At 39.6% G+C, this 25,848-nt stretch overlaps 1 protein-coding gene across 1 annotated transcript in view; it reads left to right on the forward strand.

The window, feature by feature from the left end:
- Positions 1-4,980: 4,980 nt before the first annotated feature.
- The window catches only part of kcnk3a (potassium channel, subfamily K, member 3a), a 49,889-nt gene continuing 29,021 nt past the window's right edge, over positions 4,981-25,848 (forward strand). Inside the window, exon 1 of the mRNA XM_031730250.2 lies at positions 4,981-5,354. Coding sequence (XP_031586110.2) covers positions 5,072-5,354 — 283 coding nt within the window. The 5' untranslated portion in view covers positions 4,981-5,071. The remainder of the gene's footprint in view (positions 5,355-25,848) is intronic.

Raw genomic sequence — 25,848 nt, forward strand, 5'->3', positions numbered from 1 at the left:
ACTTTGCAGCTGAGGCCAGTTCTCAGCTTAAACGTAATAAAATACAAAATAAAGAACACCAACCAAACAAGCCTCACATTAAAACTGTTAGTGTTCTTAATGAATTGTCAAATCTGATTACGTCCATAATTTTTTTCTTTAGAAAACCCTCACCTAGCAGGTTTTATTTTAACTCTATTGTTAGATGTTCGTTTTTCTAATCTTTTAAAGCATCAAATTAATGTATAGCTAAAATCAGTTTAGCAGTAGAGGGAAAGAAAAAAGTTCATATGGTATGCCAGTGTGATATTTAATAGTACAAGACTATAGCATCTGTGTGTTTTTATAGAATATGTTATGATTTAACCCTGAAATAGATAAGTGGAAGAAAAAGGATGCATTTAGCAGAAATTATTATTAGATAGACCCAAAATGCAGGACACCCTAGAGGCAGATCGGCAAAGCATAAATAAAAGAGGAAAAGGGCATTCTAGATAGAGGACAACAAATCTCCAAAAGAACAGCAAAGACGATGAATTGCACAGAAGACCTCAGTAAGGAGCATAAGGTAAAAGGCACAGGAGGGTGAAAAGAAGTTTGCGTATGGTGTTTGTTTATTTGCTGATTAGTAGAAAATCTGAAAAGGTTTAAAAACAATCTGAAAAGACAATCGGACAAAGAGAAAGGCAGTGGGTGCAACTGAAGTGTCAGTTTTACTTATGAAGGTTCCTGAGTGATAAGACCAAGAAGTATCTGCATGGCAGCCATAATAAGCTATTCAAATTCTCTAAGCTCTTGGAAAATCTTACCTGCAAGCCATCATCTGTAGCAACAAGCCAGCATTTAAGGGCCAGTCCAAGCCTCTACTCCTCGCCAGATTTTCTGCTACCTTATCCCGGTGAATCAGGGCCCAAGCACTCTTAGAGCTGTCTAAATTTCTACTCGTGTTAACGTAGTCTCTCTCCTTGTTTCCCCAGTATCCACACCCTGGTTCAGCATCGGACCCCCACCCCCCGAACACACACACACACACACACCACTACCACCACCTTTTATTGCGTTTACATTATTTTAATTATCTTGTATTCTTTATCGAACAGGTGTCTCCATAGTGTAGTGGTTAACAGATTTACTTGGTCACAAATACCCTCTGGTGTTGTATCAGGATGAAGAATAGTTGAAAGTAGATGACTGGTCTTTTTTTGTCCATGTTCTAAATACTGACTATAATAGGCTACATTAATATAAAATATAATCCTTTCAACTATTAGTTTCCTAAACCCATCAGTTTGCAACATTTATTTTGCAATTAAAGGTTTTGAGAGGGATAGAAACCCTCTCAAAAGATTTGACATTGTGTTAATCATTCTTCTTGTGTGCACATGATTAAAATATTATAATACAATAATATAAAGCATTGCTATTCACAAAAAAAAAAAATTTACTTATTCTGTTAAAGTACAGGTACTTTTAATCACGTAATGAGTCTCTACCTTTCAAAGAGCATTATTTAAAATAAAAAGTCACAGGTTTGATCAAAGTGTCATGGATTAATTGACGTATTGATCGGCTGAGGCAGCACTTCGGTTTGTGAAGGGAGGATTTATTCAGGCTCAGTCACGGTTGACTTGACTGACCTGTTTATTGAAGCCGGAGCTATTTTTAGCCTGGCTCACGGTGTGGAACTTAAGATTGGCCAGAATCTATCAGTCAGTAATCGAGGCAGCGACGTGCAGTACAGATGTCATCGTCTGTCACAGGCTGGCAGAGATAAAGTTAGAGATACATTTTGAAAGGTCGGCGAGTTCCAGACATGCTGTGCGTTATTTCTCAGAAATGGCTCACTGGGGAGTTAACAACTAGTCTCACATTCACACAGAAATAGGCTTTATATAGCTAAAAATCAGAAGAAATAAAACCATTTTATTGCCTGAGAAAAAAAAGCTCTTCCTCTTGCTTGGTATATCTGTGTTCCTGTGTCAAAACATTTATTTGAGGCAGCGACGTGCAGTACAGTAATTTGTAAGTAAAAATGAGCATTAACTAAATACCCGAAAGCAGCAAAATCAAGATTGCTCGATATCCCTAAACAGTGGCTGCATCTCCCGCTGACGTACAACATGTCAGAGAACCACTTACTGGAAACCAGTGACTCTGGAGGTCATCAAATTTGGCCCAAGTGGACTTTTCACTTGACATTTTGTCCGTTTGTGTTTGCGTTATTGCCGTCATGACTTCTGTCTCAGCTTAAACATTATTTACTTCTCGCACACCTCTTGTGGCTAAATTACCCCTCAGTCTAAACATGGCATATTTCAGTAATGCTGAAAACTCTGAGAAGCAGCTTCTGGTTTTGCCTTGGCGAGCTGGGAAAAGCTGGGGTCAAAGAGCAAACCTTTGAGTTTTTATTGGAGCCGAAGAAACAGCTGGATTCTGTGGAAATGTTCTGGTGAGTCATGTTGAAAGCATCGGTTATAGATGGACATGAATCCTTGATGCAATAAAACCATCTCACAGCTCCCAGCAGTGAATGTGAATGAAAAAGTTTGTTTGTTTTTTTTAAACCCCCAGCTGCTCTGCTGAAGTAGGTCAGTAGTCACCAAAAGCAGCTGTGGTCTGTCAGGAATTCATCTGATTCCATCTGAAAAGGAAATAATTTTTGTGTTCCACTTAAAGAAAATGGGCTGCACTATCTTTCTACGTCTGATGTCTTTTTTCTGGAATTGTAGTTTTTTTTTTAAATTGTAGTTTCAGCATGGAACTTCATTATATGGCAAAACTAACAATTATTGGCCATTATCAGTGAACCTGATCATCACTGCCTGTATAATTCAGGTAACAGACGATACAATTGTGATACGTGTTCATCACGATTTTCAAAAGCTGAAAACTGAACAAAAAGAAAGTTTGCTGAAGAAAACAGCTTGGATTTTTTTTAATACGCTCCATGGTTCCCCCTTTTTAAATCTTGCCTGCTTAAAATTTAAGTTTCTACACAACTTTAATATTTCTCCCCTTTAAAAAATGTAGTAGAATAGTTTTACATACAATTTTTTAAGCCAGGCCTCTGCAGCAGGTATATGGGTCCAATGAGCTATACCAGTTCTCGGTTACTTTTTAGAGTGACATAATTAGCAAGGAGACAGGCAAAAAGATGTTGGCACTGAAGTACTGCTTTTATAATCTGTGTTTTGTGTATTTTTTCCATGAATAGTTAGTGTAGCTATGAAACCTGGAAGCAGAGTACTTGCAAGATTAAAAAAACAGAGAGAGAGGCTATACGTTGCAACGAGTGCACAGCGTGCTGTTACACATGCACGAGATAGAATTAGTTTTTTATTGTTTTATGCAATACAGATAACTTCACTTTTACTTTTATGCTTGGCTGGTTTGGCTGACTTGTAGGATTTTTTTCAGGGGTAAGAGGTTGTTTTAGGTAACAAAACCTACATTGTTTAAAGATCATTATATGGTACTTTCAGCTTCTCTGGTATTTCCCAAATGACTGCGACAGCGGATGGATCAGCATGTTGAGTTTTCACCAGATGACGTAGGCCTGCTATTTATCAGGACTTGGAACTGGCACAAGGAGTACACTAGCTTGTGGCCCCTGAGGCTGTGTTTGCGTATTCCTCTCGGCCACATTTAAGGTGAAAGTGCAAATAAACAAATCTCATCTCAAGCCAATGCAGAGCTTTTCAGTATTCATCACAAATTCACTGGCTGAAGTTTTAAATCCTTCATATTTGCTTTTGTGGTTAGAGTTCAGCAAGTACAGAGAGATTTTCAGATTTATAGTAAATCAGGTAATAGATCATACTGTACATTTCTTCTTTTAGCTGCTCCCTTTAGAAGTTGCCTGAGTAACTCATTTGCTTCCATTTCACCCTATCCCAAACATCCTCTGTCCAGCCAACCCTCTGCATGTCCTCCTTCACTACATTCATGAACCTCCTCTGTGGTTTTCCTCTTTTCCTCCTGTTTGGCAGCTCCATCTTAAACACCCTTTGTCCAATATTTCCATTATCTCTCAACTGTGCATGACCAAACCACCTCAGGCTTGCCTTTCTAACTTCGTCTCCAATCCGTTTGACCTGAGCTGTCCCCCTGGTATGTTCATTTCTAATCTTGTCATTCCTAGTCACTCCCACTGAAAATCTTAGTATCTTCAGCGCTGCCTCCTGTCTTTGTGTCGGTGCCACTGCTTCCAAACCATACATCATAGCAGGTCTCAAGTCCATCTTGTAACCCTTTCCTTTCACTCTCTCTGCTGTCCTTCTGTCACAGATCCCCCCTAACACTCGTCTCCTCTGGCTCCACAAGGCAAACAGATCATTCTGTACAATATTTCCAAACTGCTATTGATTGTTAAGTAGCATTTTTTACATTTCATTTGTATCTCATTAAATAGGATTTTCTATAAGTGCTTTTTCCTGACTGACAAGTAAAAGTAAAGACCTGCCATCAGGGTTATTAAAAGAGTTACTCTTCACCTATCTACTAGTGCCTGTAAATCCTGTAAAAACATTTTGCATGTGGATGTTTTGGGTTATTCATAATGTTTTATGATAAATAAAGTAAAAGGAAATATTAAATAGTCAAAAATCAAGGTTTTTTGCGTTTTTCCTTTTTTGTTGGTTCTCCTGTAACGTTTTTTTCTAGTAACTTAAATACCTAAAATATTTTTTTTCTAAAAAGTGAGATTATTTATCCTCCATTTCTTTTTCCCTAATGTGGGCATACATTTTTTCGCTGTGCTTCAGTAAAGGCTGACGATTTTTTTGTAGCATTGGAGCACAGTGTTCTAAGTTTCTCAGTGAGTCCAGTATGTCATAAGGAGAATTAAAATGGGATACATGCAGTCGGAGAGAGAGAGAGTGTGTGTGTGAGAGAGAGGTGGGATGGATGCGTGGAGGGGGGTGGGGGGTGGGTGAGGGAGGCGTGGTGCTGAATGAACAGCTCCTCCGCTCATAAAGTAATCAGAGAGCTCCTCTGCTCCGTCAGAGCAGCACAGCCATGAGCCAGCCGAGTTCCCCGTCCTCAAGACCCGCTCTGACACTCCGCCTGTCCCCCTAACACTCACCACACCACCATGAAGAGGCAAAACGTGAGGACCCTCGCCCTCATCATCTGCACCTTCACCTACCTGATCGTGGGAGCCGCGATCTTCGACGCGATGGAATCTCAGAAGGAGACGACCCAGAGGATGGAGCTGCACCTGAAGAAAGGGGAGCTGCTCCAGACATTCAACTTGTCCTCGGAGGACTTTGACGAGCTGGAAAAAGTGGTGCTGCAGCTGAAGCCGCACAAAGCCGGCGTGCAGTGGAAATTCGCCGGCTCCTTTTACTTCGCCATCACTGTGATCACGACAATAGGTAAGAGACTAACTTGTTAGATCCTCTGCGGAAACTCGGACTTTTGTTTGACTCTCGGTTATTGCACAAAACGAAGAAAATTCGTCTCGACTATCAAATAAACCTGTAGTAGACCTAAAAGTGGAGCACAGTTTTGGATTATTGGGAGTATAAAGACAAAACGCGATTGAATATGATCAGAGGGAGGAGGTACCCATTTTAAGTAATTTTTGTCCAACACTGCTGATCGCATTAAAATATGATCACGGCACAATGTTCTGGTCTAATCAGTGATAGCACAGATGAAAGAAACAGAGCATAAAATATCATGTTATTTAAAAAAATATCGATGCAACAGGTTTATAAAAAAATAGATAGAGCCAAATCTGCCAGCAGTCATGAAAAAAAATAGTATTTTAAGAGTATATGAAGGTAGCGTGTGAGTGTGTGTGTTTGTTATTATTGTATATTTATATTTGTTTTATTCATAGTTAGGGAAATATACTTAATGTGATTGCTACATTTCTGGAAGACTACTGAGGGGCAGGCACATCCAGACGAGTTCTGCCTCAATATCACAAGTCCTTATGAATACGTGTGTGTGAGGAAAGTGGGAGAAAATTTGGAAAACTTCTGCTGTCAGGAAATACCAAAGGTAACGTAGGAGTGCTGTGCCTGAATCAAAAAAACAAAAACAAAAAAGTGACCAAAAAGTCAGGGAAGAGCTCATTGGGAAAGCAAGCTTTGGATGTTACATCAGCTGAAAGTGGCCACATTTATTTTGAGTTCCAGTATTATAGAGGATAATTTAAAAGTCAAATTTGAAGCCAATGAGTGAGTAACTGTTAAGTGCAAACTTCTCTCTAAAGACTTCTTTTGCTCACAACTTATTGGGACGTTCATTTGCCTCTTCATTTGTACTCAAACGCATTTTTCCCGTTCCAAAGGGTCCAAGGACAACACGACAAGCCTGGCAGCTCTTTACTCAATTTTTATCAGTCTTGAAAATTAGCCTGTTTGCTTTAGTGGTTTCACTGGAGGTCAGCTTTACTCATTTTCCTCCATACCACTCTCCGTGCTTTACACAGTCTGACATCATATCAGAAAAATTGAACTAAAAAAAAACTTTAATTACTGTAATGAATCAAATTGTCCTTTGATCTGAGGCCAGGTTTACATCAGCTCCTTTTGCTTTTAAAAGAGTTATAACCAGTTGTTTTATCATTATGCTCAAAATAGCCATGAGAAAGTGCATCAGAGTGAAAGGAGGGGTGGTATTGATGCAAATACAGAGATTTATCACCAGATTTGCAGCTCCCTGCAGCTTTAGCACATCCTTCCCTGTAAATCTATCTATACAGTAGGTTACGGCTGCAACAGGTAGCTCTACTCAGTGTAGGTTCTTTAAAATGCAGTTATATCTTTTTTTTTAATTATTTTTTATATTACCCATTGATAATTATTGAATTCCCATTGAGATCACAACGACGTCTTTTACAGGAGAGAAAAGTCAAGGTGGAAGTCGTATACAATCACAATCACTCTAAAAAGTCTGGATTTTCAGGTTGTCAGTTTAGACAAAATATCCTCTGTACAAGGGGGAGAGTGAGAAAATGCTGGTTTCCCCACATAATTCACACCATAAAACACACAGTTAGTAACTTGTGGATGACTATGGTAGGTCATTTAGCAGCTGATGAACCACATACTTCCCCAGTGATTTGATAGAGACATAAAACAGCAATAAAAAGCAGCGAATGTTAAATAAGTTAAATATTTAGAAAAGTTAAAGCACTGTGCAACAAATTGTTGATCTTTTTTGATATTGCCTGAATTTTCAAAGAGTCTTTAAGCAGTCCACTGTTCACAGACTTAATGCTTTTCCCTGACATACTGAATACAATATAGCAGAAGTAATGGAGCGATTGATTAGATTCTGTGTGAACCATGTGTGCACTTAAAGCCTGTTTTAAAACTGCACATTTTGCAATTAAGAAAAATAATTGTACTGCCATAGTAAGAAAATGGTTTGCATATGAATATATACCAATAAAATGTTTCATTAGATACTAATAATCCAAAAACCATATTCAGTATAAGTCATAAACCATAGTTCTTAAAAGGATAAGCTACCTCTAATACTAGACAGCCAAAGTGGCAAATTGAGATTGTTTTGTTTGCTCATAAAGTCATATTTTTATAGATTACACCACATCATTTATTTCTATACATTTTTAAAAAGGCTTCACTGTCTCCCTACATCACATTGTCCTTATCTGTCAGAAGCTGTTCTTATCTTCGTCTCCTATCCGAGTCTTCCTCCTGTATTTAGTGACCGGGGCAGCAATGACTATTGACCTGTGACTTGTAACCCTATCAGATGCAGGCAACTAATTGCACACTACCCCAGCCCCCGGGTGGCTGTAACCGCATTCTGTAATTGCGAGCCTCGAGGCTGCTACAAATACAGTGATTGGCGTTTCAGTCTGCCATTAAGTATTAATGACAACACCAGAGCCTCGCTGTTCCACTGGACTCCTGGCACATGAAATCAACAGTACGGACGCTGTACTGTACACACAATATCATGCAGCCGTGGCTTATAGCAAAGTCCAAATATTGCTCCAGGATATGAGAGTGGAACGCCTAATTTGTTAAGTTGAAGCGTAAAAATAGACAAGAACCTCTTATTTCCTCACTTATTCTTTGAATCTATAATTAAAGTCATTTTCAGAATGAGGCCTCAGGACTTTCCGCTCCAACACAGGACACCCCCAAGGACCACAGAGCTCAGTATGATGTGCAAACAGCTCAGTATCAAGAATAAAATGGGGAATTTTCCATGTCAACTGCCAGCTAGCACATGACAGAATCAGTCCCTGCAAGCCGTAATGATAATTTAAGATAAATCAGTGAGCCACAATATTAAAATCACTGAAAGGTGAAGGTAATAACAGGGATCATCTTGTTACAATGTAATGTTGTGCTAAAAACCCCAAATGACTTAAAAACATTTTAAAGACTTTGAGTAATTGACTCGTCCGTGAGATACACCTTTAAAAGCCCAGCACATTAAGTTCCCACCCAGACCTTCAGGAACAAAAGGCCCTGCAGTCAGAACAGTCTTCGAGGTCCTACATCCAAGCCACGATGGATTTTAGCATTAGAAGGGGAAACTGCACAGTATTAGACAGGTGGTTTTAATGTTTTGGCCGATCCATGTAACTGAAGGCAGGAGAAGCTACAGCCAGTAAGCACACATCGTTTTCTAAAAGAGAAAAGGGAAGGAAGAGGTCGGGGTGTATACTTACTAACCCAACTGTGGGAGTAATATGGAATCAATGTGGGATACACCTCAAGGGAAAAAAATAAATGAGCTTTGGGCAAGAAAATGCTCTCTAAATGCCAGCTGGGGAGCGCCTCTGCACGATTTCAAACTGAGTATTTTAAAATGTGGGGGTTCACGGCGATCTGAAACATAGTCATCTTCCCTGTATCCTCACCCACCCCAGGGGTGAACTTCTTATCACTGCCACACCACAGGACAAAGCTTGAACTCTACCAGGCAGAGGACTATTACATAACACAATCTGAAAGAAAGAAGGACCGGGGCATACGATTGCAGGTCATGAGACGCAGTCGTGGGCAGATGGCCATCATAACATATGTTGACTTACACTATAGAAGTCTTGTGTAACAAGCAATATGATATCACTGTATGATTACACAAGCCAAATTAAATGGTTGGTTCACCGGAATTACGTTCGCACATACACTGAATTGACTTTCACTGAATTCAGACAGAATTCCAGGGTAAGAAAACAAATTATATTTGTTGTTCTCACCAAAAAAAAAACACATTTAAAAAGCAAAAATAAAAAACTAAGAATTTTTCTATTAGCATTGTATGGAAGCCCATTTCTGCCACAAAAAAAAAAGAAAAAAAAGTATCTATAACTGGAAATTTCGACTTATTAACTCGAAATTTCGACTTGCTAACTCAAAATTTTGAGAAAAGTAACTTGAAATTTCGAGTTAGCTCTGCCAATCAGTAATCTACGTGAATGATGTCATTTTCTTGTTACCCGGCAGGATATGGTGCTGAGGAACGCGCACTCAAAACCAGATTGCAACAAACTGGCCCTTTCGAGAGTACGTTTGCTGATAGTAACGCCATATGATTCAGCTAATAACACAAGGATTTCATTATTTGTGAAGTCACGCTGAAAATACTCAGCAATTTGTGCATTCATGACTGGATGTAATACTGGTAGCTGAGCTGTAGCATTTGTAGCTAAGGGCTTCAGCTTCCGGGTAACAAGGAAATGACATCATTCACGTAGATTACTGATTGGCAGAGCTAACTCGAAATTTCAAGTTACTTTTCTCAAAATTGATGTTTTTGGATGTTTGATAGAAATCACATTTGGTGTCACATATACAGTGAAAGCTGCTCACATCACAGATGCACAAGGTGTTCTTTAACACTGATCCTGTGATGCACAGCAACAGACAGAGACCAATTTCTGCAAACTACAATCTTTTAATCAGCCTAACCAGGAAGTTCTAGTGTCTAAATGGAACAGAAATGAAATGACCACAACAGCAGTCGCATCAAGGCACTTCATTCTGTAAGATAGTGACCCTACAATAATAGAGAGAAAACCCAACAATCAGACAACCCACTTTGAGCAAACACCAGGCGACAGTGGGAAGGAAAAAATCCCTTTTAACAGGAAGAAATCTCCAGCAGAACCAGGCCCAGGTAGGGGCTTTGCTGTGACTGGTTGTGGTAAAAAGACAGCAAAAGTAAACAAAAAATCAACTGACCACACAGCTGAAAAGACAGAGCTGTGAGTAAAACAGGACGCATCTGACCCATCACTAGGTTCAGATTTTGTGACATCACTGGCACCTCACCTCCCTACTCATATTTTCTTTGAAACACGTACTGTAATAAACTTTATAATAACTTCCCAAATAATGTTTATAGATGCACAACATACCATTAATCTGCCATTTTTTAAGTTTTAGAAGATTTTGTTTTTGTAAATTTGCAGCTTTACAAAAATCAAATATTGGTCATGCACACTAAATATTAACCAACTGATCAACATTATTTACCACAATTCCTTTTTAACACTATAAAACACTAGACGTTTTCATACAAGCTGGTGCATTTTAATTTAATGCAGTTTTGAGTGTCAAGACAAACCTACAATTGAAATGAGTTTTTTTTCTTTGTTTTAACAACACTAACCCTAGCAACACCTTGGTGACATCACAGCCTGGAAACCCATCAGGCCCAGCTTTAAGGGTTTTCATTGCAGGAAGAAGTTATCCTGCTCTGTGCACCAGTCAGTGTTTATAAATCCAGACATATTCACAAAAGCTAACGCAAAGCTGGGTAGCATAGTGGCGTGGACTGGGTTTGACTGGGGCCTTTCTGTGTGGAGTTTGTGCCTTGACAGCTGGGATAAACCCTGGTAAGGATAAGTGGAAGAGAATGAATGGATAACACAAGGCTAAATTGTAATTAGATTACATCCAAGGGATTTCAAAACTGCATTTTTTCACCTTCTTGTTCACTTACATCCAACTAAAGCCTGCATAAAAGTGACTGGTCAGTGGAAGTGGAGCTACAGGCGGACTGCAAGGCTTCTTTTACCTCTACTTCCTGTCCTTTAAAATCTTGTCTCCTACCTACATATTCACGTGCATGACTTTATAGAGATTAACGGTATTGTTAATTCACCATTAACAATAACTTTTCTCTAACCACATTTTAACTACATGAGCAGATACTGAAAAGAAAAACACTGTCTGCAACATAAGTTCATAAGAAAATTATTACAATATATTTAGATTAGCTGTCTTAAACACTTGGACCACCTAAAAGAAAAAGAAACAAGCCTTTTTTTTTAAATGTCCTATAATCGTGTGCCTTCTCTGACCCAATGACAGCTGGGACAAGCTCAAGCCTTGCCATAAGCCTGAATTTAATCAGCAATCAGTGGAAGAAATCTTTCTTTGCAGTTGCTGCTTCCTCTCTCCAACACCATCATATAAATAGCTACAATTTTCTGAGGTGATTTAATCATGTAAAAAGTCTCATAAAATAAAAAAAATTCAACAGGAACATGTCCCAGTAACTCTGAATAAACCACAGACCTCACTGTGAGTTATGGAGCTGGTTCTTACAGATGGAATACTCTCATTAAAAGCACACTCTTCAGTAGATCATTCACATGAATGAGAAAAATATATCCAGAAAGAGATGAAAAAAAAATTGCATGAATGAGCCAATTGAAAATAAATAAATAAAAAACATTTCAACTTCAAATTTTTGTTGATTGAAGGTTTTTTCCTCCCACATGTGTAATATCATATCATGTACCTCAAAAAAAAAATCAACACCTTGGTGGTACCGCTATAGCTCACTTGGTCAAGCAGGCGACCTATACACCGTAAGGCTCGGTTTGAATCGCCACTGTCCTGTTCCAAAAAAGGCTAAAAAGACCCCCAAAATCAACATCTGTATTGTCTTTTCATGTCTTTCATTGGGCTATGTCCAGGTACTGTAGGATATCTCAAAGTTAAAGTTCACAAACTATTTTGTGCAACTGTATTATTTAGGTGAATGATGCAAAAAGTTAGTTTTCATTTTGCATTTTCAGCAGAAAATTCAATATTTCAAAAAAGGAAAAAAACAAATAAAAAAATAAGCATTTCTTTTCCTTAGGATCATCTAATATCTAATCCCTGATGTCATTAACCTTCGCTTTGGGCTCATAAAAACATTTTTCATTTGAATAGGATCTAAACCCACATGGTTATAGTTAGAAAACCATTACTTCAAAAAAAGAGCATGTTTTGCTTGGATTTTTATGACGGTGAATCACCTCTTGTTAAATAGTTCTTGTACAAAGATCATTTGGCTGTTTGCCTATTGTTGATTCAGTAGATGTGAGCTCATTGTCTCAATAGAGACACATCATCATCTGTATTCTTTAAATCTTTAATCTTCTGAGGAGAAAGAAACTGAATCCAAATGTGTGCGGGACATGCTGTCTCTACTAGTCATTATAATCCCAAGATAAAGCCTTGGAGTGTTGAGGAGAATCCCCTAGTTTGTTTGCAGGACATACCCCGCCATCACATTAAAAGTGGCTTGGATCACAGTGCTGAAGCCCTTCCAGCGCTGGTTTAGTTACTCTGTCACCAGCAGTACATCAGTTCTTGATGTACTGGGCAGTTACCAAGTGCGTAAGCACATCAGTGTATGCATGTGACGTATGCTGCTGCTTAAAATGAGCAGGCGTGCTCAGCAAATCCTCTCTGGGTCAATGACTCTAATGTTTCTATATGCGGGCTGGCACTGAATAAAATATCTGATCATTTCTCTATCTCCATTGCTGGCAGCAGTTTGATATGGTAGCAGGCATGAACCCGTCTTTTAGCTGTTGCATGATTACGCACGAGGGCACGTGTTGAATTATTAATGCAATTAATTACTTACATTAGAATCACCATTATTATTCAGTCAGCTTAAGAGGTTAGTGCAGTAAGTGGTTGAGTGCACAAAGAATGTAACTCTCAGTGGATGTTCCTCGCGGGCGCACCGAGACAAATTCTTCAGCTCTTCTCAGAGGAGAGCGGAGAAAGTGTTGGCTCTGGGAAGATAAAAGAAGGTGAAGAGACAAGAGAAAAGATTAAAAAAACCCCAAATGTGTTAATTTTGAATTTTACTGCACATCCTTCAGTCCAGAAGTGTTACCAGGAAATCATTATCCATCTGTTTTCTTCCGGTTTTCTTATTCAGTCACAGTGGCTGGAGCCTGTCTACATGAGGCGCACAAATACCTACAACTTTTTAAAAAAAATGATTGTACCATCATCAAGGCTAATGACTCAAAAAGTCATTGGTGTTATGGCCGGTGTGATCCACAATATAAGAAAAGAAAACTGGATGCATATCTCCGTCCACTAGTGTTATGCAAGCTCCTTAAGGTCCAAACTCTCTGTGGGTGCCACTCATGGATGAATTAAGGAGAACTGGATACTAAAAATGGTGTCTGCTTGCTTGAATGAAAATTGTTCGCCTGGAGCCCAAAAAGTTTCCAGCTTTGAGGTTTGCTTGTGCAGCAAACTGCACATATGCATTAGTGTTTTCCCTCAGTGGCCCTGAGTGTGGGTTTCTGCTTCCTCTGCTGGCTTTATGTTATGACGCACTAGCATTTATACGGTGCTTTTGTAGTCTTACTGCCCACTAAAAGTGCTTTAGAATACAGGCCGCATTTAGTCATACATTTCATCCATACTTTATTCTATAGTCATTAATGACTTCATCTACCTCACGTCCTTAATGAAGTTAGAAAGCCCGTGAACTGATGATATCATGAAAGAAACAACGTTTATGGGGGGAGAAAAAAAAAGAGTAAAGATGCATACTGTATGAGTGTGAGGGAGGCTATAGGGTAGTTGCCACATTACACCCTTCTGGTGTTTTCATTGGCCACATTTTTTACCCCTGTCAACTAAACCGAGTCATAGTAATTCCCGGCCTGTATCTGCACATACCTGCAGATTTAGACATAGACAAAATTCAGGCGTTTCAGTCCTGCTGCCGCAGATGTATAAAATCCAACACCTAGCCATGCAGGCCGTCTTTATGAACATTTGTGAAAGAAACACTCGTTCTAAACAACTCTCTAACTTCGAGTGTAGTAATGTAATAGGATGCCACCGGTGCAACAAGTCAGTTTGTGAAATTTTTTTGATACCAGACATGAGTTTCCGACCTCCTTTGGCATTAGCATCAGCACAAAAGCTGTGCATCGGGAGCTTCATAGCATGGGCCAAGCAGCTGCTGTAGATGGCAACCATAGAAAATGGTTTGTTCAATCGTTTATTAAAAATAGGATGAATGATGAGGAATAACTTAATGACAAATATGCACAAGATGAGTATCTGCTATGCTTTTCTAGCACATGTGCATGCCGCACCAATTTACCAGATGCCCATGACAAACTAACAAAATAACTCAATGACAAAATAAAGAATTTATTTTAAGTGTCAAAATTTATGCAAAATTCATTTTCATTTGGATTTTTATGCACAAACTGAAAGTGTGATGGAAACACAATGAACATGTAGAGCACACAGTCTTCTGTGACAAGTCATGTGTCTAATCAGATTCAAGAAATGCTTTTTTAATCACATTAAAAAGGGAACAAGCTTTATTTTGGTTTGCAGCCTTTTTCATCCTTCAGGTTGCTTTGCACTTTATTAATAACTAATCAAGATCACGTGTTTTCTCTAAATTAAGGGGAAGAAGACACGTAAGATGACAGATGTATTCCATATTAACACTTGAATTATTTTTAATGCTGCTGATACATAAATGCTTTTTAATGAATCCTTGTTTTTTTTCCAAAATATCAGCGTTGCTCTTATAATGAGAACTCCCGAAACACAGTTTTCAAATGAAAAATTGTCAAATATTATAAAACTCATTTACAGCAAATAAATAAAGAATAGTTATAATCAACCAGAGTGGTTTTAGTTTACAGTTTAATTGAATTAGCAGTGAACTGATCCCGATGCTGCTGGGGAACAGCTGCTATCTTTTCGGAGATTTCGGGGATAAGGTAACTTTAACTCTTCTGTGCTTCTATAAAAGGTCCCCCAAACAGAACAAATTACCTTACATAACCCAGTGTTGCACTCTGAATGTTGGGCTCTGCCCTCCAAACCCATCATGCAGACACACTTGTATGTAATGTGACATACAGCTTGAAAAAAAAATCCTTTCCACTTCTCATTTTTACAGGAGTGACATAATACCAGTGTATTTTCATAGCATATACAAGTTCCAAGCCCCAAAGATCACAGCAAAAAGTGTGTATATGCATGTTAGTAAAAAACAAATGATTGGACTGAGAGTCTGTCAGTCAGTGTGTTCACAGGGTCGTCTTTGAAAGCCTGAAGAGTTGAACGGATGACTAAGCTTGCTTTGTCTTATTCGTCCAGCTCTGTGTCACCGAGGTTACAAGCAGATCACAAATCTGGAAAGGAAGACAGTCATAAGTGTGCAGCTGAATAAGGCACACTGGTTAATGCAGATGATGGGGTCACTGAGGGAGACATCATCAAAAAAGGAGAAATATTACACAGATGCCTCTGTGTAGGTTTTCAAATTGATATAATGTCAACTTTCGAGTCTTCCCACCTGATGCGTCTTTGTTTTCCAGTTTGTTTCAAGCAAAATCAGTTAAATAATCTTAATCTTAATTGACCATGATGCCTCCGTAAAGTCCCAATCACTGTGAACAGTGAGTTTAGCTGAAAAATACATTTTACTCTCACTTCCAGTCAAGCAGAGTTATGTAATATACTGCCAGACTCATACTTCCAGTAGTCCTTGCTGCATCTTAGTATGAACATGTGATTAGAAACTGTAGTATCTCATTGAGCGGATGTGGCTCACTAATGCCGGGCTCATGTGACATACTGCAATGCACATAAAAATCCCAACGAAAGAGAGATAGCTCCTTTTGAATCCCCTCGTCTCCTTGTGGTGATGCTAAATATTGTTGTATTGATCTATAATGGACTTATGGTAATGATCAATGTTTTTCCTCAGGAAGCCGCAAGCAATTGTGAGCTATAATAACATAAAGCTTGACGTCACTTGTGGCCGCTGCTGATTATCTGCAATTACACGGTATAAGTTAAAGTGTTAGCTTCCCAAACAGGTTTTCTAAATCGAGATGAATGTAATGTTTTCCCTTTTGTCATGTGCTGGTGGAAGTGATGAATTGGCTGAACTCCCACAGAGTTGGTGTTCTTTTGGTTTACATCTGATGCCACCCATTGTTTGGATGGAAAGCTTTTAGAAGCCAGAGTGGTGGGCTGGTATTTATAATTCCCTGTTTCAATGATTTCATGTTGTTCTTTGCTTCACCATGTGACTTTTCCCCAACATTCGCCCTGTAATTTATGATAGTGTATTTTGCATCCACGTTTCAAGCAAATCTGTCCTAACAGTCTGCAAATTAAAGTGTATACTTTCTACTCATTTTCAGTTCCATGTTTTTATTTGTGGACTCTACTGGAGTACAGTCAAGCGCTGTTCAGCATCTGTTTGTAACAAACTGTTTAACCTCTTCTCCTTTTAAGCCAACTTTCTTCTGATTTGTCACCCTATCAAACAAAACATTTAAGCAGGATGTGGGTGGGGCTTCTGTGCTTACAGAAAGGACTGTGTTCCTCAGCCATATGCCTGAAATCCATATTAGGAATAAATATATATATATATTTAGAAATAATATAGTGTATAATTTATACGTTTTAGAGGAGCCTGAGCCCTTTGGCTCACAGGGGCTACTTGCACATATGCGTTTTGACCCACTCGTCTTCACAACACTGCTTAAGTTCATTGAGGTTTGTGGCCAGTTGTTTATGCTCAGTGCTCTTAAGGTCCCACCACAGAATTTCAGTCAGGTCGAGGTTTTTGACTTGGGCTATTGATATTGCAAAATCTATTGCAACACCTTCTTTTCTGTTTTTAGCCATTCTCTTGTACATTTGCTGTTGTGTTTGGGATCATTCTGATTTTCCATGACTCATTATTGGCTAAGTTTTAGCTGTGTGACAGATGGCCTTTTTGACTCTTGAATACTTTGGTATACAGAGGAGTTTGTGGTTTCTTCAGTGACTACAAGGTGCCCTGGTCCCGCGGCTGCTATGCTATGTTTGGTTTTTCCAACATGTGATGCTGTGCATTATGGCCAACTATCTCCACTTTGGTTTGGTCTGTCCAAAGGACCTTTTTCCAGAAGTACTGTGGTTTGTTTAGATGAGACTTTGCAAACTTAAGCTGCGTTGCCATGTTCTTTTCAGAGAGGCAATCCTTCCAAACAAGCCATACTTGTTCAGCCTTTTTCTAATTTTGCTGTTATGAACTTAAACATTTAACATGCTAACTGCCCATGGAGTCTGAGATGGAGCTTGTGGAGTTGTTGAAGATTCGCTGAGCTTTGTAGAGTCGGACCTTGGCGTGAATTTACGGCAGTCCACTCCTGGGAAGACTGTAGCGTTGTGTTAACTGATACCAGCAAAGTCCCCAAAACTTCTGCTTTTATAGAGGTTATTAACTGCATCTGATTCGCAGCACCTGTCTGCTACTTGCCCACTTAATTCCTGTGGTCACAGTAAGTTTTCACAGGACTCTATATACTCTCTTCTTTTTCATATGACTGTAGGTCTGTAGGGCTGTTTGACTGTTAGCTGACTTCTTTACCATTAAAGGTAAACCAACAATCAGTTGTCAGTCAGAGATCTCTTTTCTGCCTTCACAATATTATTGGCTGATAGAACTTTAAATTAAATACCAAATCTTCGGAAATTTTAGTCAAAGTCTTTGAAAGTTGACCAAACTTTCTCTGTTATGAATTGGGTTAAACAAGTAACCAGCTTTTTAATTATGATGGCAGCACGCCACATAAACGAACTTTTACAGGACCTTTTGCATCTAAATTTCAATGTTTCAAATTAAAAATACAGCGCTGTATGTTCTTTGCATTAGTGAAGAAGATGCAAACCTTTACACTCAGCCACAGGCACAAACTGAGTACGTAAATACTGAAACAGGCAGGTTGTTGCTGGTTTGGATCTGAAGGAGTTAGGTCTGAGAAAGTTGATAGAAGTCACTCTCATTGCTGCTGCTGCTGCTTCGTTCACATGACCAGCTAATGTTTACCTATTGTGCGTCTGCTTTATGCTCCGCTGCCTCTATGGAAAGTTGAGTACTTGCCTGACTCACTAAACAAAACATGACATTGTATTTATTAGACTTTATATCCCAGCAGGAGTTGGCTGGAGTTTAACCAAATAAAATAGTACACAGTAGTGAGATCTCCCACTGATTCTGTTCCAGAGTATAAATATACAAGATACAGCATAAAATCTTTTCTATATTGGGGCAAACTGGCTGCTTTATGGTTTATTTGATCAGAAATATGAACTCTTTCCTGTGTTTTTTCTCCAAATTTAAGAATGCCTATAATCTCATATCCTGCAATATTGAATTATGAGCCTCTTTCACAACCCAGAGCTTTTAGTGAGCGCTGGCCGCTGCTGCTCAATTAATGTCCTAATCCTTCCATTGGAAATTTGAGATTAACTGAGATGTGTCCTAGCTTCATCAGACACTAAATATGTATTACAACTCAACACTGTAACAATGTAGAGAAATATTTCAGGGTACATGGGAAAGACTTTGTGGGATTATACCATTTTGTCTGCATCAGTTCTTAAAATAAATTATAAATGTAAAATATTGTTGTTAGATTTATTACTAATTAATTACCTCTGTTGGGGATGTGATTTATTTCAGTTTGTCTATTTTTTTGTCTCTTAAAGTCAGGGACATGAGAAAAGCCTAACTCAGACCTTTGTGGGGAACTTAGGATGTCACCAGAAAACCCTCCAACCTTATGCTTTAATCTTCCTAGTAGTCAGATCTGTACCTTCCCAGAAATCTTACTATACATCGGGTCAACACAGCCCACAATGACTAAATGGCATGGACGCTAATAGCGTAGGGTTAAAAAGCGTTTCCACTTAAGTTGTAAGCTATGATATGGATTTCCTGCGAAGTCTAAATCAGGCTAAACGTCTGGAGTCAGTCTTGATCCAGATTTGCTCTGAATTCAGGGTCAGATTCTTTACCATAGCGGGATAGAGCAAAAGTGGACATGTGCATGTACCATATATCTTCAAATACACATGAAATTAAAATGAGAACTATTAGCAGAAATTAGTGTTTAATTAGTTTAAATCAAACTGTGATTTATTAGAGCCTCCATGTGGTTCTGAACATAATAATCGGGTGAGGATCAAAACAACTGCACCAAGACTATTTTGAGATTCCAGAGAAACTCCAAAACAGTTTGTTTATGGTAAGAATGCCATCTGACCTCAGTCAAACCCAACTACTAGTTGTACGCAGGAAGTTTGAGCTAAACACCTTCCCATAGCCAGGTGTGCTTAGCACGTGTGCTGCCTCCTCTGCACGTCACTGTCTTAGACTCAGTGTATCACAGTTTCTTACATTTCATATCAAATTCGTTGTCCACTACACATCACCTGGTTTCTAGGCTTTCATTAAGCTGAAGGACACAACAGCACTTTAGTCTTTGTCAGACTTGTTATCCCAAGCTCTGGTCAGGCCCATGGCGCATCTGTTTATTGAAAACATATATCTGTGTTCCTGCGAGTCAGCTGTCATCAAAAAGTGATGCATTTGTGTTATAATATTTCCTCTGAATGTCTTAAATATACCCCTGACAAATACTCTCCATATTAGAATAATTAAGGAAAGTAAAGCTAACGGTGAAATCAATAAAAACTAGAATGAAACGAAATCATTTCAAACCACAGAAACTAAACTGAACTAAAAACAAAACTGAAAGTCAAAACAACATAAAAATAAAAAGTAATTAGGAACTATAAAACTATAATAACTCTGGTTTTGCCAAGGTTTGAATTCAATTACATGAAGGAAAATTAGCCCCTGAGGAGTTTTGAAATTCACTGAAGACTATAATGACTTCTAGGAATAAGATACATCAGGCTTTGAATACACAGTCTGTGTTTGTCGGCTGGACCAATTCATTTTTTTTTCTTTTGGTCTTTCATGTTACTTGCTGACAGTATTAAGAACTTGTCTTTTTTTCGTTATAAAAGACAGGGCTGCTGTTGGAAGATGAGACATGTAATGTGAATCTCTGCACAGAGCAGACTGACTGCTTGTTAAAACTGTCACTGGGCTGCGTTCGCCGCGTTTCTCTTCTCGTGACCTGAAAAGGAAAGGTATTGGAAACTTGTGCAGACAGTTGGGTCGTGACTCCAGGAGCAATGCTGGCAATAATGCTGTGAATATTACACCTCTTTGTTTTTCTGACTGGGTATGCAATGTACAGTAGAGGCAAAATGTGTGCATTACAGTGTGCCCCCCACCCACCCAGCTGGGCTGGTTTTATTTGACCGAACCGATTGATTTGGTTTTAGGTTGTAGCACAACGTGATACGATGCCTCTGTTTCTCTACCTTCTGTAACTGAATGCAATCATTTCAGCAAAAAGACATCTCTGTGGTTTACTTTCTATACAACAGACAGCTGTTTATACATTTTTACCTTTGGGACATCTCAGCCTGTCTCAACTTTGTCTGTGCTGTTCATCAAAGTTTTTTGGTTTTTTTTGTTTTGTAATCACTGATGTCCGAAAGCCGTTAAAGCGTTCAGTCACATATTTCCAGGTGGTATTACAGACATGTCTGAGCTAGCTGCAACCATGCTCACTCATCGCTTCTGCCAGAACATGATAACGGTCCTTACATGACATAGAGATGGATGCACACTGCATACTTTTGAAAGATGCTGCATTTCTAGATCATGGTCAAGGTCAAGGTCAAATTTATTTATATAGCACATTTCAAACAGCCGATGCTGCACAAAGTGCTTAACAATATAAAAATGGCATTAAAAAGCAACAATGTAATACAATAATAACAGTAAAAAACAATAATAGGACAATAAAAGAGTTAAAACAATAACTAAAACTAATTCAAATAAGACCAAAATGCTTGGAATGCTAGGTATCAGTGCAGTTATATAGACTTTATAAAAATTACTTGTAGGACAAATCTGCTATGTTCTGGCAGCATAATTTGTGCCATTTGGGCAGTTTAAACTTCAGAAGTTTTTATTTGCTCTGCTACCCTTCTCGTAATGGTTCTATAAGTGAGATTTTAAATTTTAATATCACAGCACAGATCTATTGGGTATTAAAAAATAAAGCGGAGTAATGGGGTCTTTAGCAGAGAATGAATTCGTACTCCCTTTGTGTTTATAGTTATCCACAACATTATGTCAGGTTTATTCACATAAGTCTCTCAGTTTAAGCCTGTTTATAAAAAGTGTGAACGTAAAATTGAAAGCTTGATGAAAGGCTCCAGCCAAGAGAGTTCAGATTGCAACATAAAAAAAGAATAAAAACAGGATTTTATTCTTGTCATTTACCTCATTTATATGAAATCTTTTCGTGTAGTTCTGTCTCTGCAGCTGTTCCACTGCTTTTTGTTTCTCCATCCGAGCTACTAAAAGCTATAAGCGAAGGGCAAAATATGGAGATTGTAGAAGACTTATAAGAAAAACAAATGTATTTAAGAACAAAAGAAATGAGATACATAATCAGCAAATCGGTGATGCGGTTAGTTTGTTGACTTATGTATGCTGTACAAGTAAACCAAGAAATAAATTTCAAACAAAAAGTACATGGAACAGAGAGAGTAGCTGACTGCTTAGGATAGGATGTACCGGCGGTAAACCAGAGTGACAAAATTTACTCTCAACCAGGGGTGGGGCAACTCCAGGCCTCAAGCGCCGGTGTCCTGCAGGTTTTAGATGTGTCCTTGATCCAACAAAAATGATTTAAATGGCTAAATGACCTCCTCAACATGTCTTGAAGTTCTCCAGAGGCCTGGTAATGAACTAATCATTTGATTCCGGTGTGCTGACCCAGGGTGATATCTAAAACTTGCAGGACACCGGCCCTTGACACCTGAAGTCCCCAGCCCTGCTCTAAACCATCCACTCCCCTCATCTAGCCACAAAACGTAGGTTAATCTAGAGGCCTGGGAGCCATTTACAGTTAAACAAAGAGCAGAAGAGTGCAGCAAAACAGCCGTAAATACATATGATGATGGTTAGCTCAAGAATTTAATTTTAACATGTCTTTACATGCATTTGAAAGTAATGATAAGCAGGGAGCTGGTAGAAGAGATCCTGGAGAGGTGGAGGTATGATCTGGAGAGAAGATTGAAAGCCAGTAGAAATAAGTAGAAATAAACGCATGTATGTGAATGACAGGGATACGGGTATAACAGTTGCAAGGAGTAGAGGTAGTGAAAGTAGATGAGTTTAAATACACTATATTGCCAAAAGTATTTGGGTGTACTTGAGTAACGTCCATCCATCCATCCATCCATCCATCCATCCATCTTCTTCCGCTTATCCGGGGCTGGGTCGCGGGGGCAGCAGCCTAAGCAGAGAAGCCCAGACCTCCCTCTCCCCAGCCACCTCCTCTAGCTTATCCGGGGGAACACCAAGGCGTTCCCAGGCCAGCCGAGAGATATAATCTCTCCAGCGTGTCCTGGGTCTGCCCCGGGGCCTCCTCCCGGTGGGACATGCCCAGAACATCACCCAGGAGGCGCCCAGGAGGTATCCTTGTCAGATGCCTGAACCACCTCAACTGGCTCCTTTCGATGTGGAGGAGCAGCGGCTCTACTCTGAGCCCCTCCCGGATGGCTGGACTTCTCACCCTATCTCTAAGGGAGAGGCCAGCCACACTTCGGAGGAAGCTCATTTCCGCCGCTTGTATCCGCGATCTCGTTCTTTCGGTCACTACCCACAGCTCGTGACCATGGGTGAGGGTAGGGACGTAGATCGACCGGTAAATTGAGAGCTTCGCTTTTACACTCAGCTCTCTCTTCAACACGACGGACCGGTGCAGCATCCACATCACTGCGGCCGCACCACCAATCCGTCTGTCGATCTCCGGCTCCCTTCTCCCATCACTCCCGAACAAGACCCTGAGATACTTGAACTCCTCCACTTGGGGCAGGAACTCATCCCCGACCCGGAGTGGGCACTCCACCCTTTCCCATTCATAATCCACAAGGTTTAATATGATGTTGGCCCAGCCTTTACAGCTACATCAGCTTCAACATTTGTGGGAAAGTTTTCCACAAGGTTTAGCAGTGTGTTTATGGGAATTTTTGAGGATTTGTGAGCACATTTGTGAGGTGAGGTCAGATACTGATGCTGAACAAGAAAGTCTCTGCTCTAATTCATCCCAAAAGTGTTCTATTTGGTTAAAGTCAGAAAGTTTGGTTAAAGTCTCAGTGAAGAAATTTCTTGACTGGACTTGTTGTGCAGGTGGCATCCTATCACGGTACCACGCGGGAATTCACTGAGCTCCAGAGAGCAACCCAAGCACCTCTCCATTCTTCTAACCTGCCGCGTCGCATTGAAGACACAAGTGTATGATTGTGTTGGTTTTTGAACACTTGACAAACACTTGACAAAGTCTTGGCTTCCAGTTTTGACGACTTCTCTTCCTGTGTCAGCGCTTATGCAGCAATATTGTCTGAGTGCCGATACCTATTGTTCAGGAGAATACTGCAGCAGCGAGTATAAATACAAGTGACTGTGAGATGGAGGTTGCGGTGGTGAGCGAAGCGAACATTTGTGGGTATATTGGCATCTTAACAAGAAGACAGGAAAAGATTTCAAATGAGCACATCAGAGGGACAGTTCAGGTTGAGCAGTCTGGAGAAAAAGGTTAGAGAGGCAAGACGGTAAGAAGGTTCATGGATGTAGTGAAGGAGGACATGTGGAGCGTATGTGTAACAGAGTATGTTGCTCGGGATAGGGTGAGATGGAGACAGATGATCTGCTGTGGAGATCTATGATGGAAGCACCAGAAAGAAGACGATGATGGGAAAGTGGTGGCAAAACCTGAGCTGATGTTATTGTCTTCAATTAATATAACCTTTCTAGCTGTTAATGAAATACAAAGGGAGGGAAAGATGCAGCTCGTTTGGTTTGAAATGCCAGAACTCTGTGGTGGCTGCTCTCTGCACCTTTAAATCTACTGTCATATCGTTCAAAAGGGCACTCATTCATAAATTATTTAATGGTCACACAGAAAGAAATGGATGGATGTTGTGTTTATTGACTCTGTCACATGGTGAAATTCAAGGACAAAAATGATCTGATACAATTGTAACCATAGATTTGAATTCTCGCTATTAAAAAAATGCATCGCAAAGAGCATGTCTGCCAACTCTCAAGCACATTACAAACAAATCTTCCCTTTTCATTCCTACATCTGTCATGTAAAAACAAATACACGTTCATTATTTCAAGGGACCTTAAAAAAATTTTTTGTTGTTGTTGTGGACTATTTTTAATTGGTGAGTTCTAGCAGGCCACAAATTCAATTCAAGAATACTGTATATCTTACAAAAGGTTAGGCCTCTCAGAAATTTTAATGCGGATGACGTCCAAGCCTTTGCAGTTCATAGGTTATGAACATTAATTTCAGAAATCCATGCAAACCATTTCACATGAGTTGTCTGACAGGACTTGCATTGTGTTTATTAAATTTTGCAGAAATGTGGTGGATAGCACTGACAAAACATTTGGACAGACACTTTCTCTTAACCATGCAGAAGAAGCAAAATATTACAGCTCGCGTTCGGCTGCAAATTGCCTGTGTTTATTTAGGACAGAAATGACTAAAATGCTGATGAGAAAATTTCATTCCATAGCTCATAATGGCCACTCTGGTATGAGTGTGCTGCGCGTGAACCCTCTATAACCCATTCCATAAACATTACTGTACAGAGCCATAGCTAGATGTAGGATATGATGCATGCAAAGCTAATTCAATCAAGAAATCAAGAGCAAAACAACATCAGAAAACCAGAAATGATCTACATCTAGACAAATATTTCACCAGATCATTTGTAATTACCCTCTATAGCTTTAAAAAGTCCACATCACTATCACACGACCGCACTATAAATCTCCCAGAGAAACACAGTGTCATAAAATGCACCCCTCACACAGATTTCTCTCTGTAATGGAGGGGGTGTTCATGCCAGCTGAGCGCTGATTGTGTGCCCAAAGCACTGAGCTGTCTCTCCCGGCACCCAGCGTTGGTGGAGCCCAAGTAACCTTTTTTTCCCCCTTGGCCTCAGAACATACATGTGCCAAAAAAAGAAAGCTCTGTCCATATCACACATAGTAGGCTTCTCAGCTGTGCGCAGTGTGTCCAAACACTGATGTGAGCGCTGAGAAGTTAATACTGCATGTTTATGGTTCACACTAAAAATGAGAGCCGTCCTCGCCGTTCTTATCATAACAACCTGAAGTGATTTTTCTCACAATTCACTGGCTCCTGACGGCTCCAACCTTCTCTGCATCCAGAGAGGGGGATTGTGTTGAACGCTTTGGTAACCCGGGTGTTGTATTAGTTTTACGCTACTCCAACTGGCTTTGAGCGCTGGAATGATTCAGTCCGACAGAGCCGAGCGACTGGAGCTCGCCTGGCTTATATACCGTCTCCCAGGGGAATTTGTTTTCCAATTTGTTTCCAGCATCTGTTTAATCTCTCAACAAGCCAACCTGGATGAAGTGGACTGTCACACATCGGGGCGCAATGATAATAACAATAACAGTGATAGGTGAGTCATGTTTACCCCCGAGGGCTCTGAATGAAACATGAGAATATGAGTACACATTTAATTTCCATTCGAACAAAAAAAGAAACAACAACAACAACAAAAAACCCACAAAAGAAAACAAGTGTCCTGTGAGAACCGTGGGCTAAAACAACAGACTGCTATTTTCGCTGGAATAATCCTAATATCACAGCTGTCA

The sequence above is a fragment of the Oreochromis aureus genome, linkage group 15 (genome assembly GCF_013358895.1).
Source record: "Oreochromis aureus strain Israel breed Guangdong linkage group 15, ZZ_aureus, whole genome shotgun sequence".
In the NCBI taxonomy this organism is placed as follows: Eukaryota; Metazoa; Chordata; class Actinopteri; order Cichliformes; family Cichlidae; genus Oreochromis; species Oreochromis aureus.